General features: G+C 52.2%; 2 protein-coding genes across 2 annotated transcripts; one reads left to right on the top strand and one right to left on the bottom strand.

Moving 5' to 3' along the window:
• Positions 1-1,364: 1,364 nt before the first annotated feature.
• Positions 1,365-9,539, bottom strand: CTHT_0033360 (cell morphogenesis protein (PAG1)-like protein; the record flags this gene model as incomplete). The annotated part of the gene is made up of 3 exons (XM_006693711.1): positions 1,365-1,393; positions 1,480-9,159; positions 9,536-9,539. The coding sequence occupies 3 exons, from the start codon at positions 9,537-9,539 to the stop codon at positions 1,365-1,367; spliced, it is 7,713 nt and encodes a 2,570-aa protein (XP_006693774.1).
• A 1,778-nt stretch (positions 9,540-11,317) lies between these two features.
• CTHT_0033350 (NADPH-cytochrome P450 reductase-like protein) lies at positions 11,318-14,701 on the top strand (the record flags this gene model as incomplete). Its single annotated transcript, XM_006693710.1, has 5 exons — positions 11,318-11,364; positions 12,114-12,135; positions 12,233-14,290; positions 14,348-14,626; positions 14,687-14,701. The coding sequence occupies 5 exons, from the start codon at positions 11,318-11,320 to the stop codon at positions 14,699-14,701; spliced, it is 2,421 nt and encodes an 806-aa protein (XP_006693773.1).
• Between the last annotated feature and the right edge of the window lie 1,738 nt (positions 14,702-16,439).

Genomic DNA, 16,439 nt, shown 5'->3' with positions numbered 1-16,439 from the left:
TTCAAGAGCGAAGACAGGTCGTAGGTATGGATTGATTAAATGAGACAGGCAAGGTGATGCGTAGGATGAAAAGGCCTAGGCCCAGGCCCAGGGGTATCAAGAGCAACGAGCGGAGAAACCTTGAACGAGCGAGTCGTCGACCTGCTACTGCGTGTAGGTGACGCGATGCTTCGGCCTTGGGGATATTGCTGTGTATTAGGTAGATCTCAAGCTCAGGATCAGGTTCACTTGGATGCCCGTGATGATTAATCGCGTTCAGAGTCGCCTGGTTTGGGGTCTGATGCACAGAATGCCGGCTCACCGAAGATCAGAGAAAGAGGAGGTGGCACTAGGACTCTGGTGAACTGGCAGTCCCGGTCATTGGTTGTTTATTTCGTGATGCAGTCAGTGGTCGTCGGCGTCCGGAAGCGTGGCATTCATTGGCTTCTGCCGAGGCAAACGCTTGGTTCATGGAAACTCCGGCTTCCCACTGGCGGCTGCAGCGCGCTTGATGCCTGTTGTGGGTCCTGCCCGGCACCTGGGGCAGCGGGGTTGGTGGGAAGGAACCCAGGGATAGCAGCGCTGACAAGGGGGCCCCAGGGGCTCTATAGCCAAAGACCAGGGCCCAGGAGGCCCAACCAGGCGCTGTCGATTCCGCCAAGACTTTTCCATCGATCGGTTTCCAAGCTTCACGTCGTCTCTGTCTTCCGCAAATCATGGAATCCGAGTCGGCTCATGTGATTGCCGGATGCTTCTACAGCCATCTTCCGGCAGGCGGTCGAAGAGTAATGTTTTCCAAAGCTATAAAGTAGGCCGACCCGGCGTCTGCAACTCTTGATGAAACGGACTGAGCACACTACCTAACCTAGGGTAATCAACGGTACGGACTCGGGCTGCAAGTGTCCTGGTTTAGTCCTGAAGTTGCTACCGGTTTGTTTTGGACTGTGATGGCAAAGAAAGTGCTTGGACAACTGCCGAGCAGAGTAGATGTCCAATTCTCTCGGACTCAACCCTGGCATCATCCATTGTACCACATGCTTAGGTATACTACAATGCGAAATCATTCCATCTTATTCGAGCATCAACCTCTCATTCAACATTAGACTAGACGTGGTATCTTCACCCCACTCACTCCCCAGACTAACGTCTCAACCAAAAAATCAACGAAAAATCGCAGTTTTCTCCAGCACTGCTCCCCCCATTGCACCGCATATACCTTAGATGCCATGCCATCCCAGCATCATTAAACATGCACCGTTCATACATACATCATGCATACAAGCGTACAAGTATATACCAGATAAACAAATCATCATAACATGTCACTCTGCCCCCTCCCATCTCGTCCTTGCCCTGGCTGCTGCATCAGATAAGCCTCCGACATCTTAGATGTCATCGTCTGCGACACTGATGACTGCGTGATAGTAGCTGCGCTGCCTGCTAGCGAATGGAAGGGAAATCCGCCATCTCGTGAACGCCCGCTCGTCTTCCGGCGCATACGGGACCTTGTGCCCTGCGCCAACGGACGGATCACGTTTTCGAGGAAAAATGAACCGGCGCCGTCGCCATGTCCTGTGCTAGGCCGTTCGTCATCGCCATCAGAGAATATGTCCTCGGGACACTCGTCGTCCGACGTCAAGTCTCCCGTTCCCAACTGCGCATGATATGACGATGCCGGTGCCGAGGGCGACGTGACTGAACGGGTGTGCATACCTGGACGGGCTGGTGGCGCAGTAACCCCAGTAGAGGACGTCATTGCTGCTGTGGCATTAGGACTAGGCCCGCCACTGCTGATGCTACCGCCAACATTGAATGCCCCCGGCGTCATGGTATTGCTTGGAGCACTGCCTTCCCGTGGCATGTAGAGAGGCCTGTCGGCAAAAACGTTCTGGAATGACGTGTTATTACTTGATGCCTGGTGCAAGATCGGCAGCACCTGCTCATCGTATAATTGCGCACCCGATTCGAAGGTGTCTGGTGAGAACTCCGTCACGGTACGCGATGACCGGCCATCACTTGGCGGGGTAGTCGTTGATATGTCGTCAAAGAAATCGTCCAGGCTATCGATCTTGGAGTACAAGTCGCCTGCCATGGGCCCGTCTCCTCGTCCTTCATCTGACATCATCGTGTCGGCCCGATCCGAGCCGGGGAAGTACCCGTACGGAAACTCATCCGTATGAAACTCAACCTCAGATGTTATGGTCGGCTGCGCAACCACGCCCTCGTCGCTCTGGCACATGTAAAAAGCGGCGTGGATGTTGGCACGAGTCAGATCCATTTTGCGTGCTGGCATAGGAACTGCCCATCCCGATGCTTCCGGTATGCCGAACAAGCTTTGAGTCCGTTCGTACTCTTTCCGCACAGCCTTGGAAGTAAACCGGGTCATGCTCATGCGGAGATGGTGCTTGTCCATTGATGATCCGGACATAGTCATAATATTGTCAAGCACACTCAAGGCCTCCATACGATACTCCGTTTGCAGAAGACGAAGCAAGGGAGAGATCATGTCAGATCCGTGGCTGGCAATTTCTGGCTTTCTCATATCCACTTCGGGGATGACTACTCTCAGTATTCGCATTGTCTTTATCTTAACCCAAGAGATCGCATTCGTCAAGAAGCCCATCAACATGGTGATCATTGGGAAGTCCAAAGCTGGAAGAAATCGTTCGCGTAGGGCATCGAACATCTGAGAGATAAAATCATCGTCTGATGAAAACCTGGAGCCAGCAAAGTCATCAAGGACCACGGCCACATTCATCAATCCCTGCTGGTCTGCAATTTTCATCAATATCTTGGCTGTCTGGATCGTGTCATGGTCGAAAGATGGCTGGTCCATAGCGTGTAAGAAGCGAGGAAGGTTGGCAATGATTGTGAAGAATAAACGGTTGCTGTCTCCAATCAGATCATCGTTGGGCAGCTGGATCAACCTATCCATCGTCTTGAGCGTCAGGTCCAGACAAGTTGATGATCGCAAGCCTTTGTACAGCAAAGGCTGCAGTCCATCGAAAGGCCCATCCCACTTGGATGGCTTGCCATCATGCAACAACCGCCGGACCATCGGCGAGTTAAAGTCGAGCTTGTTGAGGAACTCATTGAGCATCTCCACTGCCTCGAGGAACTCGCATTCATTGATCGAATCTAGGCAGGCACACATCGTCCAGAAGAGTTGAGGAAGAGTAAGAAGCATGTCGGCATCAAGCTTCAGAATCAGTGTCTTGAGCGTCGTAAGAATTTCCATCGAGAATGCTTGTATGTCGGATTCTTCGTCAGCGATTGTATTGGAGAGACGCGCAAGCATATCCCCAAGCATGTGTTGGTCGAGCGAGGTAAGGATACACCGGAAGATCTGGAAGGATCTACAGGCTAGGTGCCGGACTGGGCATGAGGTTGCCCAGGTCAGTGACAGCTTGCTCCACTGGTCTTTGATGCCAGGAAAAGTAATTTCAAATGTGTCGACGACTTGAGATGTCAAGTACTCCATGCTTGGGGGAACTTTGTTGTCATGCTGGCTGTCAACTTTTCCATTGCTATCATCATAACCCCAGACCACAGATCGGTCGTGACGACGGATGGCATCAATCAAGATTTCGATTCGTTGCTTTGTTGCTACTGGAGTGTTGTCGTCAAGGCGGGAAATGACAAGCTCATGGATGAGGTGCACTAACATCTCACGTGCCTGCTCCTGAACCAAAGGCGTGTAATGATCCCAGAGCACGGTGACGACCTGAAGCAGAACCGGGATGCTCTCGGCAGCGAGGCTGACGGGTGCTACCATGAGATCGACGAGAAGGATCAAAGACAACTGACCGAGGGAAAAACCTGCTTGCTTTGTCCCGATAGGCAAGGCGTCGGAGAGATCTGCGCAGTAAGGCAGTGTGTTGATATCTGGGGGGGGAGGGAGTGCTTCGCGTTTCTCGTTGGGTACCATGCCCTTAGGGGTTATCTGGAGCAGCAAGAATTCGACGACTTGGTTGCCCGGGGTACTGTTTGTGCTTGCAAGGAAGACAACAATCTGCTTGGCGTACTCCACAAAATTCTGCTCTCTTCTCTCGAGGCACAGAGACATAATGAAATCCAAGATGACACGCACGTTGCCGGGATAGGGGCCCGTAGCGAGCGCCTGCCAAAGTGCCTGGACCTCATTGTGTAATACAGCACTAGACTTAATGGTGATCTCCAAGAGGTTTGCAAGCAACACGTAGGACTGCGCAGTTGGCCCCCCGTTGGGATCAACCTTTAGCTCCACAGCTTGGATCCAGGGAAGAATGACAGCAATCACGTTCTTCTGTGCCGCGACCTGCTGCTCCTTGAAGTACAATGTGAACTCAGAGAAGATGTGGAACGCCGCTTCGGTATACTGTTTTGCCAGCCGCTTGGAGATTTCAAACTGGGCCAGCTTGTAAACCGCCTTGGTCTTGTCAGAAACACTGATGTCAAAATCTTGGATTTTTGAGCTTCGAGCCTGTGGCTGCCGTTCCTCCAACGCTTTAAGCAGGTTGGCGGCCCTGGACCGAATAGTGCTTTGATCATTGCCCAGCATGAAGAGGCAAAGACCTAGTACCTTCCAGAACGCCAAAGGGTAAGTAGGATGTTCAAGGAGCACCTCAGCTGCCACGATAAAGTAGCTTTCGACAACTTTGGGCGCCTCAAGCAAATAGCATCTCGAGATGCAGTGCTCGAGCAAGTACGGGTATTCCTTGTTATAGACAATCAGGTTCTTGAGCGCCCTCCTGCCGATAACGTTGATGCGATCGCTGCCTGAGTTGAAAATAGACTCGATCCAGGTCAACATTCGCCGGAGATCAAATGAAAGAGATGACCCGCCTTCAGTGGTGACGCTGATCGGCCCTGCGCAGAGAGCTGCCATGGCACTAAGAGCTGCTGTGCGCAGGTTTCGCTTTTCAATCTCCATCTTCGCAGTCACCATGCCACGTTCGCCTGCACCCTTCTGGTCGATGATCGACTGTCGCATGGTCTCCTCTCTTTGCCGAATCTGGTGCTGATTCGGAGAAAAGCCGCACCAATCTTCCATCAGAGCAAACGCCGATTTACGGGCCTCAAATGGCATCCATTTTGACGGATCTTTTGTGCGGTTGATTCCTTCAAACAGCTCCTCCATTAGACCGCAGTAATGGCGCCTGAGCTTTTGGAATTCCCAATCCATTTGAACCTCTCCATCCATCAGAAATAGTTTCAATTCCTTGGTGTATGTCAGCAGGTTGTGAAGGATCCAATCATCTTGGTAGACTTGGGGCTCCCGGAGAAAGTGAGATGTAAGCCGGTACACATGGGTAATCTCGGTCCGCAGGATATCCATCTTGCGGTTCCTCCGAGGGCTGCTGTTGGTACGCTGGTGAATTCGTTGTCGAGCATCGTCATGGCAGCGGGAAACCTGTCCCTGGAGCTCCTCGAGCAAGGTACGATAGATGTGGACATTGATGGAGCCCATCGCGGTGACAACAGCCTCTCGAACAGCATCAGATGAGCAAGAAAGCATAGGATTCAGGTACTTGAACAACGTCCGTGCTGACCCTATCTTTTCTGCAGCGGATGACCCCTTTCTTCCATGTTGGCCATTTGGCACCCCGCTGCCCTGGGCGCTGCCGGGATCTGCAAGCGTGGTGCAGGCAAAGACAAGATAGAGTTTCCACTGCTCGATAAGAACCTCCGGCTGCGTAGTTGGGGTCTTTGCTGCCATTCGTCCACTACCAGGATCAGCAAAATATTGTCCTCGAGGGCCCCCAGCGGGCTCAGATAGGACAGTGATAACCTTGTACAGCTGAAGTATCCTCTCGCAGATGAGATCTCGACTCAGAGTGATGGCAAAGGGACACTTGTCGAAGGCAATCCGAATGAAGTTGGGGAATATCTTGAACCACAGCGTTGTGTCATATGACAAGTCACTCGTGCAGAGCTCAATCAGCGCCCCTCGGCTGTTGGTGTTCTGCATGCCCCGCTGTAGCCTGCTTCGCTCGGCGACAGAAAGCTGTTCGTCGTTGAAGCTCATCACCTGTATGGCATCGTTCTCGAGGATGTCGATGAGCCGTGTTGTGTCCTTTTGGTGGCCGTTCGGATTTCTGAGAACGGCATCAAACTCCTTGATTAAACGGAGCACGCTAACAGCGTAATATCGGACCCGGCGCGATTGTGAGCAAAGAAAAAATAGACCATGTGCTTCCACTTGATCCACTTCTGCCCAGACGCTCGAGAGGTCGAGTTTGATGCCCCTCTTGTCTGCAGGACTAGACTCCTTGTTATCGTCCGCGGCTGTCTTGGTTTTCTGCTTGATCTCATCAATCCAGATGTGCAGAAGTTCAATGTACAGCATAAGGGTTTTTTCGATATGATCTGGCCCTAGCATACCGCCATCCGACATGGTAGAGTACCGGTCGTCAAAATTGAAAATGAAGCGAGCAAAGCCCATAGTTACTTGATGGGCATGTGACTGCCGGGCGATTGCCTTCAATGACTGGGCTGATGATTCGGCAATGTTATGCTGAACATGTGCCGTGCCAGTGCAAAGGAGGTTGACCAAGGTATTAAAGGGGATGGCAGGCGACAGACAGCGTGGAAGAGCTTGCACGGCTACATGCAGCAACTCGTAGAAGGCTTGCTTTTGGTCATGTAAATTGGCATGGTCATCCTTTCGCGAGAAGTTGAATGTTTCTGTGATGGGAGTCTTGGGGCCGGGGCTGTTAAACTTCTCCAGCTTTTCAATTTTCTCGAACTTCTCGTCCAGAGCAGCCTGACCGCCAAAAGTATTGTCGCAAATAATGCTGATTTTGCCAAGGATCTCGCAAAACTTGGTGTAGTAATCGCGAACACTGTCACTCAGCGCTGACACCATGACTGGCCTAGAAAGCCTCTCGCCACCCGAGAGAGCAGACCAGGCGACAGAAGATCCTTCACGAGCAGAACCAAAGGCGGGAGACGTGGGTTGCGCACGCTCGGGGGGAGGAGAATAAGCGTATGATTGTGGAAAGGGTGGTTTGCCCTTTTCTCCTTTCTCTAGGTCCGACATGATGGTAAGAAAGGCCCGAATCCCCAGAACCATCCTATCCGGGTCGAGCTGTTCAATCTTGAGGTCCTTGAGATCTTTAGTCGACATGAAAAGATCCGCATTGACCAGCGGAAATATGACACTCCTGAAACAGTACTCGGGATGCTTGAACCCAATGAACCTGATGATTTGGATCAGGGGGTCAACAACAGGCGCATCAGTTGCACTAAATATTTTCCTGACGTTTGGCGGGAGAATCATCTTCACAATCTCATCGAGCTTCTTCATTGTACCCGAGGTGCTGTCAGTCGTGCGATACAGATACGTCCACACCAGCCGGGAAATGACCTGTAAGCATAGGGGCTTCGTGGGGCGCTCCTTGAGGCGCTGTTGCAAAGGGTAGATCAACTGCAGCCATTGGCTGACAAAACTGTCGGGCGGCGAGACACACAGCATTGTGGCCGTCAAAGGGAAGGCGTATTGCCAATGCCGCGGCTTAACAAACATCTGAGCCAGCCGGGGAGAGATGGTTGCTAGTACATCATTCCATTTCGGATGCGAAAGCTCACTGTTGGTAGCGCTGGCGGCGATGGGGAGCACAAGCATGTCCAGTACCTGGCAAAACGCCGATTTTATTTTCGGCCCGTGGGAACGATGGAACAGCTTCCCGAGTGCAGCAAGGAACTCGCAAGAACGGTCCCAAGCTTCTTCTGGAGAAGTCTTGATCCGCAGATGCTTCATGCCGCCCAAAACGAGCTCCATCTTGTTCTCAATCTCACGAATGGAGGATGTCGGACTTTTGGTGGCCAACTCTTGTAAAGAGCGGTCGAGATCTGTAATGAAGCGTTCAGTAACGCTGGTGAAGTTGATCTCACTCATAGCTCCCATGAGCTGAGCGAAGAGATTCCAATTGGCAAGTTTTAATGGAGAAGCCATCAGCTGCTCGGTATCGTAGTTCTTGAGCTGCCCGAATATGATGTTTTCAAGCTTGTCTTCCATTTCTGGCGTAATGGAGGCAAGAGTGCTTTGATTGATGACTTCCAGCAACACACGACAAAGGATATATATGGAAACTGCCGCACGGCGCTCTGCCTGGGCAACATACTCTTGTTTTGCTGCAAGGGAGGCGTAATGTCCAGCACTAGATGGTTCGGAGCCAGGTCCAGTTGCACTCGGCTGAACGGGTTCGGTGTTGCGTCTCTGCAACGGGCCGGGGGAAGGGTATACACGAGATTGCTGGAGTTGCATTCTCGCCTCATTGGCAGCGTCGCTTTTGCTTTTTCGCCAGAGCATGATGGAATCGATGAGCGGTTTCGGCCTTAACTTCGCAATGTGCCCAAGGGCCACAATGTGCTGGTCAAATGTAGGGTCGATACCCGGACCACATATTAGCTCGACCTGCGGCTCCGGATCGAACGGTACCGCAACGCACTCGTTCAGCTTCTCCTCGGCTTGCGCGATGAAAGAAGTAAGCAGAACATGAAGAGCGTACTCCCCAACAGTCTTTTCTTCTTTATGGCGAGAGGAGTGCGAGGGATGATGGGCATGATGATGGTCGCGGCGAGCTTTGCCGCTCTGTTTTCTCTCCATCTTCCCGCGCGATGAGGGCTGAGCGCTGGAAGCAGAGTCTCCAGCCGCAGAAGAGGTTCTTTCGGGAACACTTGGCATTGAGGCGATGGTCGTCCCCGACAAGGCGGTTGGTGGCCGAGATACCAAAGCAGGGTCGGCCTCGATGCGTGAGACGGGGAAAATGTCTGCTCTGTCGGGGGGGATGCCAGCAGCAGCGGCAGCAATCATCTGTGGGCTGAGAGGGCCAGAGGCGGAACTCGCAAGGCTCCCGTTCCTTGAATGGTGAATACTGATGCCATGGACGATGGAAGTCTGCCTATGGTGGCCGTATGAGGATGCCTTTGGATCAACTACTCGCTCGATGACGCCCCCAATCGCATTGCGGGAGGGGGGTGGTGCGTGGGACCGGGGCTGTGTGCTGTGTGCGGAGACGTCGGGCCGTTGAGCCTTGTCGACTGAGGGCTCTCGAGAGTGTGCGACGCTGCGAGAACCCAAAGCTATGGGGCGTATCGTGCGCTGCCAGTCGTCTTCGTCTTCCTCGTCGAGTCGAGACGCGGAGCGGGGAGAGAATTTAAGAGGCTCGTGGTCCGGCGACGTCGTCTGGGACGGAGCTAAAAACCATAGGTACTTGTCAGCATCTCATCTCGCCGCTGGCTGATACGGATGATCAAAGCGTTACAGCTCCCATTAAGCTCCCATTACCAAGCGTTGGAACCGGATGACGTCGCGCTGCGCAACGACCTGGCTTTTCAGGTGGAGAGCGGTTGGGCTGGAGCACGCATCAAGCGGGGCCAGAGGACCAAGAGGTGGCTGCGGCGACGACAAAGGAAGATGGGATGAGTCTCGTCGGTGTTTTGTTCGCGCCAGGAGCCATGAGTCGCACCATCACAAGCTCCGTGACTCGTCTCGCAACAACCGCGGGAAGAAAGGGGGAGAGAAAGGGGAGGTCCCAGAGCACGAGCCCAACTCAACTGGAAATAGACATACCCATTTTCTTGAAACACGCCTGGCATATTCTGCCGGACGCTCTGCAGTTTGCAATGGGTCAAGACAGCCAGAACAGCAGCAACAATGCGAAAGACCACTGAGGAGACGGAGAACTCTCGCTGACAGTCACGTCGCCTGCCCAACCTTCCCTCGAGCTGGCGCTTAGTTAAGGCGATGGAGGTGCAGTCGCGAGCCTGTGACAGTCGCCAAAGACGCGGCTCCATTTCCAAGCCAATCCCGCTGCGGCCGCTGCCGGCTCGCTGTGCATTCGTGGCTGCCGCTTGCGGCCGTCTTGTCAGGGAGCAAGGAGCCTGTTGTGCCAAGACTCCAGGACTCCAACCTTGCACGCTTGTAGGGCGGGACGGAGCCAATGACGGAACAGAGAGATTTACCCCACCTAGTCCGGTCTTGTTGTGAACCCAGAGTCGACCAATCAGCGGGCCGCATACGTCTTTGCCCCTGACAGCTTGGCTGTGTTGTTGCTGACATTTTAGCGAGCATTTGGTGGGCACACCTAGGTGAAGAACTGCTCGCATCTAAGACACCAGATTCAAGAGGGTTTTCGGTTATACTTGATGAGCTAGGTAATCCCTATTTGAGCATGTAAATCTTATCACGTTATAGTATCCTTTCCCTCCTATTTCTATCATCCTCTCGCACAGACGGCTCGCCTTCATATTTATGCGAGGGGTCATGAGAATTAAAACCATCGTCAAGCCACGTTCACGTAGAGGGTGCGGCCTGTCCGCGCTTATCCCTGAATAAGAAAGGACATGAAGGCATGATGTAGCATCGTCACACAAGACTTGGGAAACAGCAGAAATGGCACTTTGTCTGCATGCCATTGTCATCAAAGAGTTGGGTGCGTGCCTAGTGTTAGGCAGGCGGGTGAACATATAGCACTCAGGGCGCCTCCTCACATGGCCCTCGAACCGGTAGTCTGCTCCTGATCGAGGGGAAGAAATAACAAGCTGAATAAGTAGAACTGCCAGTCCCTTAACTCCCAAGCCAATCAGCAGTTTCCTTCCTATGCGTGTCAACATCCCGTCCTCCCGCTAATTGCTGACTCTTTGCCTTGTTGCCGATTTACTTGCCGTACACAGACGTCCAGGATCCCCCGAGCTGTTGCGCTCCGCGCGCCTCTTTCCAACATGTTACCTACCCCATGGGCAGCGCGGGAGCCAAGGCGAGGAACAGCATGGCGGTATTGTCTAAAGTCCGGGACTAGCCGCAGCATACCAAGTGGGAGGGCCGGCACACAGCGAGACAAGCAGAACTACGTATTTAAGCTAAAAGCTGAGATTCAACGGCATACTTAATCTATTGATTGCAGCAAAATAAGGACCCGGTCTCGTTCGTTCAATGCCTACCTACTTGCAGGCGCTGTATCAAAAGAGGTGAACAATAATGGCATTGCCGAAGCCAACATATATGGGCGATGTCGCACCGAAAGTGATAGACGGTCATGAAATGTCCAGATATCCGCTGCTTTGCACAATCCCGATGCTCCGCCGGGCTCCCCACCGGAGTCGCATGTGGGGGTGGGCAGCCAAGATTCGGAGCTTACATTGGCCGAACGTCTTGAGTCCGAAAGCGCGGGGAAAGCCTCCACCGGGGCAGATCGCCGTGATTCACGTGTCCTTGACAGCAGACACGAAGGGATATGGGATGGAAGCAGAGGCAGACGAAAGGGACTTAACGTCAAAGAATTCTCGAGGATGGCTGTCTCGAAAACGCACGTAATGCCCAGCAATGGCTTCCCAAATTGGTGTGGTACACAACATGAGGTGGTACGAGTGCGCTGTGAGGGCGGCCAGTTCAGGTGAGAGGTAAGGCGCAACAGTGGATCCGAACATTGAAGGTTACCAGCAGCCGAAATTCCACCGGATGGATGGGCCCCGAAGGCCCAGCTGTGGGTTCTGAATTTCATTGCATCCGTACAAAAATATATCCCACTAAGAGTGCGATCCGAGACTCGGAAAGCCATTTCTCTGTAGCAGTGGCTGCGACCGGGCCACATGTCCAATCGAGCGATTCAGCGGAAACCACCGCACTGCTGCAGTCTGCACGACTCTCAGATCAGCACGCTGGAACACAGTGTTTCTGCAAGACGACGAAAGTCCCTCCATCTATCGCTAAGCACTGCGGACAAGATTCCCAGGCGATCGGGACTCACGGAAGCCCAGTTTTACAGTCTGTCGCTATTTTTTGAAGTACGGCGCTAGGTGCTTTTCAAATGCCGGGGACCGTATCTTTGGGCATTCAAGCAGTTGCCCTTCCCAATTCAGGTCCTTCAGATCAGGTTTCTGCCAGGCCGGGTGCATGCAGAGCAGGAGGTGTGGTTTCCATGTCCCCAGGGTTCGGGCTGATCGATAGGTAACTGCCCACACGGGCAATGCCCTGTGGAATGGATGGGCTGGGCTTGGATGGACTGTCCGAAGACTGGGCCCTCAAACCCACCAATCCCCCTAAAAATCTGACTTGGCCGTCTCCCCGTCTTCAACCTTCCCACGAGGGGACTGCGAGTACAGGTGCCCTCTGCTTTTCTGCTACCCCCCCTTCTAACATCCCTGCCCAGACGCTCCCGCGCCCCATCCAATGTGCGGCCCATCGCTGCTTATTTAAAGCATCTCTTCCCCAATTGCGTGCGGCTCCCTGTAATCCCGCCACGCGGACAACCATTTTCTTGATCAGTAGCCTTATTGCTTCAACCGCCGATCGGATCGGACCTACTCGCGGCTAACGTTTCCCGCCGCCGACTCCATCGACGAGTCGTCCGTCACCGGCATCCCGTCCGTCGGCGTCCTCTTCACCGTGGTATACAAGGCAGACGCGCGCACCGGCCCGTGTCTCCCGCTCAGGCCGTGGTGGCGAGTGACGAGCCTCTCCCACTTAGGTCGTTCTCAGGCCCAGTCTCCCAACGCCAGCGTCCCAACGTCCAACGTCCCCCCGCTTGTCGCAATTGTCACCATGGCGGAGCTCGACGCTTTGGACGTCATCGTCCTCGCCGTCATCCTGCTCGGGACGGTTGCCTACCTGACTAAAGGCAAATACTGGGGCGTTAAGAAGGACCCCTATACCACCCCTCTCCCCGGCTCCGCAGCTGCTAAGGCCGGTAGGACACGGAACATTGTTGAAAAGCTAGAGGAGTCAGGCAAGAATTGTATCATCTTCTATGGATCTCAGACGGGCACCGCCGAGGATTATGCCTCGAGACTCGCCAAGGAAGGCAAAAGCCGTTTTGGTCTCGAGACAATGGTTGCTGACCTGGAGGACTATGACTACGACAACCTCGACGCTGTGCCAAGCGACAAAATCGTCATGTTTGTCCTCGCGACCTACGGCGAGGGGGAGCCGACCGACAACGCCGTCGAGTTCTACGAGTTCATCACCAGTGAGAATCCGGATTTCTCCTCGGGCGAGACGGAGAAACCTCTCAAGAACCTTCACTATGTTGCCTTCGGTTTAGGGAATAACACGTACGAGCACTACAACGCGATGGTTCGCAACGTCGATAAGGCGCTGCAGAGACTCGGTGCCAGCCGTATCGGCGAGGCTGGCGAAGGTGACGACGGCGCTGGTACCATGGAGGAGGATTTCCTGGCTTGGAAGGAGCCTATGTGGGAGGCCGTGGCCAAGAAGATGGGTCTCCAGGAACGTGAGGCTATCTACGAGCCCATCTTTGGTATTGTCGAAAGGGATGATCTCACTCGCGATTCCCCTGAGGTCTACTTGGGCGAACCTAACAAGATGCACCTCGATGGCGAACCCAAGGGTCCCTTCAATGCGCACAACCCGTACACTGCTCCCATCCAGAAGTCTTATGAGTTGTTCAACTCGAAGGATCGCAACTGTCTGCACATGGAAATCGACATCAGCGGCTCGAATCTGACCTACCAGACTGGTGACCACATTGCTATCTGGCCTACCAATGCCGGCCAGGAGGTCGATCGCTTCCTTAATATTTTCGATCTCGCCGACAAGCGTCACACCGTCATCAGTGTTAAGCCCCTGGAGCCCACAGCCAAAGTTCCCTTCCCTACTCCGACTACGTACGATGCCATCGTCCGCTATCACATGGAAATCTGCGCTCCCGTTTCTCGCCAGTTCGTGGCCACTTTGGCCGCCTTTGCTCCCGATGACGAGTCGAGGGCTGAGCTCACCAAACTTGGTAACGACAAGGATTATTTCCATTCCAAGGTCACCACGCAGTATCTGAATATTGCGCGTTTATTGGAAATTGTTAGCAAGGGCAAGAAGTGGTCGAATGTCCCGTTCTCGGCTCTCATCGAAGGTATCACCAAGTTGCAGCCTCGGTACTATTCCATCTCGTCCTCATCCCTGGAACACCCTAAGCTCGTCTCCATTACTGCCGTCGTTGAGTCACAGGCTCTCCCAGGTCGTGAGGATCCCTTCAAGGGTGTCGCGACCAACTACCTCTTGGCGCTCAAGGAGAAGCAGAATGGCGATGCCAGTCCTTCTCCTTATGGATTGACTTACGAGATCACGGGTCCTCGCAACAAGTACGATGGCATTCATGTTCCGGTTCACATTCGTCATTCCAACTTCAAGCTTCCGTCCGATCCCACGAGACCCATCATCATGATTGGTCCTGGTACTGGTGTTGCACCCTTCAGAGGCTTCATCCGTGAGCGGAAAAAGCTTGCCGAGAATGGCCAGACTGTTGGCAAGAGCATCCTGTTCTTTGGTTGCCGGAGATCCACCGAGGATTTCATGTACCAGAAGGAGTGGGAGGTATGTGTTTTCTCCAGGCCCCGTGCGTACAAATTATGTCGTCTAACTCTTCTACAGGAAGTCAAGCAAGTTCTTGGTGACAAGTTTGAGCTGGTTACTGCCTTCTCTCGTGAGGGTTCGAAAAAAGTTTATGTCCAGCATCGATTGAAGGAGCGCTCCAAGGAAATCAATGCCCTTCTGGACCAAAAGGCATTCTTTTATGTCTGCGGTGACGCTGCCAACATGGCTCGTGAAGTCAACGCTACCCTGGCCCAAATCTTGGCCGATGAACGGGGTATCTCTAAATCCAAAGCAGAGGAGATTGTCAAGCAGATGAGAGCTTCCAATCAGTATCAGGTATGTATCCAGTGCCAATTATTTCCTCATTTCAGACAGTAACTAAATTTTGCCGCACAGGAGGACGTATGGTAATGAAAATGGCGTCTATGACGGTAACAATTGCATTCGCCCCTCTGGGGTTGGCATGATGACTTTTCATCCGGGCGCCATGGTAAATAGAAGGAGTCAGGGTATGTTCAATATCTCTGGTTGTGTCTCGCGGATAAACGCTTTAGAGTAAAATGCTTCTGGGTCTTTTTCTTATTGTTATATGAGAAACAACTTCGGATTTCATAAGGACTAAGTCGATGCCGGTTATGCCGCATTACATGCCCTTACAAGAAGCAGCTAAGCGTCATGACACATGTTTAGACCCCATGCGCAAGGGATAGACAGCGGAGAGTGTATATTTAGTCGGTACCGTTAACTCTACAAAAACAAATATTTGTCATCTCCAACACTTTTTGGGTGGCTTCGCCTATCCCCACGAATCTCAATCTGTGTGAACCCTCTGTCCATTCCATATAGGTGGCAGTACATTTATTCTGCCACACTACTTCCTGATGAGCAGGAGGGCATGAACCTTTTGTCGCCTTCCCTGTGTGTCTCGGACCTCAGTTTCTTTTCCCAGGATTTCCTTGACCAATCCCTGAAGGAAACCGGTCATTGCAACAACAAGCGGTTCAATTTTCTTTTTCTGTCACCCTCATCTTTACGTAAGTGTCTCAACAGTAAACACACTCCAACCAACAGTTAATTAACTGCCTTGATTGTAGGTGGCCAGGATTGATCTGTCTCGGGACAAGGTGATAAGACAATGATACTGTGACTATACAAGCTAAGTCAGCGGACTTTGGCTTGGTAGCTGACGAGTGTTATGGCCAGTATCAATCAGATCATCTGGTTCCTGGTTCCACAAGCCACCCTCGGTAGCTTTAGCGTCCTCTTCCTCTATGGCCCGGAAAATTTACAAATGGGTACGTATCAGACATGACCGCCAGCACTTAGAGTAACGGCATACAGTACATCATATTGGATCGCAGGGTGATCTACAAATCAGTTATCTATCTCTCCATTTCTGCTTACATATCTCTCCTCCGCGAAGATGACTCAACTGAAAGAGCTGGTGTTTATCCCGCAATATATGGTGTCTATCTTAGTTAGCAAACATTCGTAGTACTAGTGTCTTGTCCACATTATAGAAGACTGGTTGCTGCATGTAATGCGAATTCTCCTCTCTCATCTTCTCTCGTCTTTCCAGCGATACCTAACTGTGAGTCGCAAATTAAAGATGAGATCCTGCCGTCTGAGTCGTTCACTGTTTTAGATCGAGTATGCCGTTAGCCTTGCACCTCGTGCTTTACCACACAGGGTTGACGCTCTTGGAATACATGAAGTGATCGACCAATCGTATCTTGACAAAGTTCTCAAGCAGTCAGGATACGTTAATTGTCTTGTGCATCGGAATTCCCAATCGCATGCCTATTTGTCTGCTTCCGATCCTTCGTTAATCATCTTTCATGGGGGTTTGTACATCACTCTCGTATATCATACCTAATCCTCCTGCTCCTTTTGTTTGTCTCGACTTGCACCTTCATGCTTTTAGCTTTACTGTCAGTTTTCAAAGTATTCTTATTCACCATTATTGGCGTGATAGCAACATTTAGGCTCTTCATCTTCCCTTTCTCGTTGTATGATCATACGAGAACTCTGATATACAACTCTGGTTATAAATCCTTGAAAGTTGTCCATTATATTCGAGAAGCAAATTAGTTTCAGATTTTTACTGGGCGTTCAAATCACTACTAATCAGCATAGTTATAGACAAAAT

Source organism: Thermochaetoides thermophila, assembly GCF_000221225.1.
Source record: "Thermochaetoides thermophila DSM 1495 unplaced genomic scaffold scf7180000011816, whole genome shotgun sequence".
NCBI lineage: Eukaryota > Fungi > Ascomycota > Sordariomycetes > Sordariales > Chaetomiaceae > Thermochaetoides > Thermochaetoides thermophila.
This window is presented reverse-complemented; position numbering and strand designations above follow the sequence as displayed.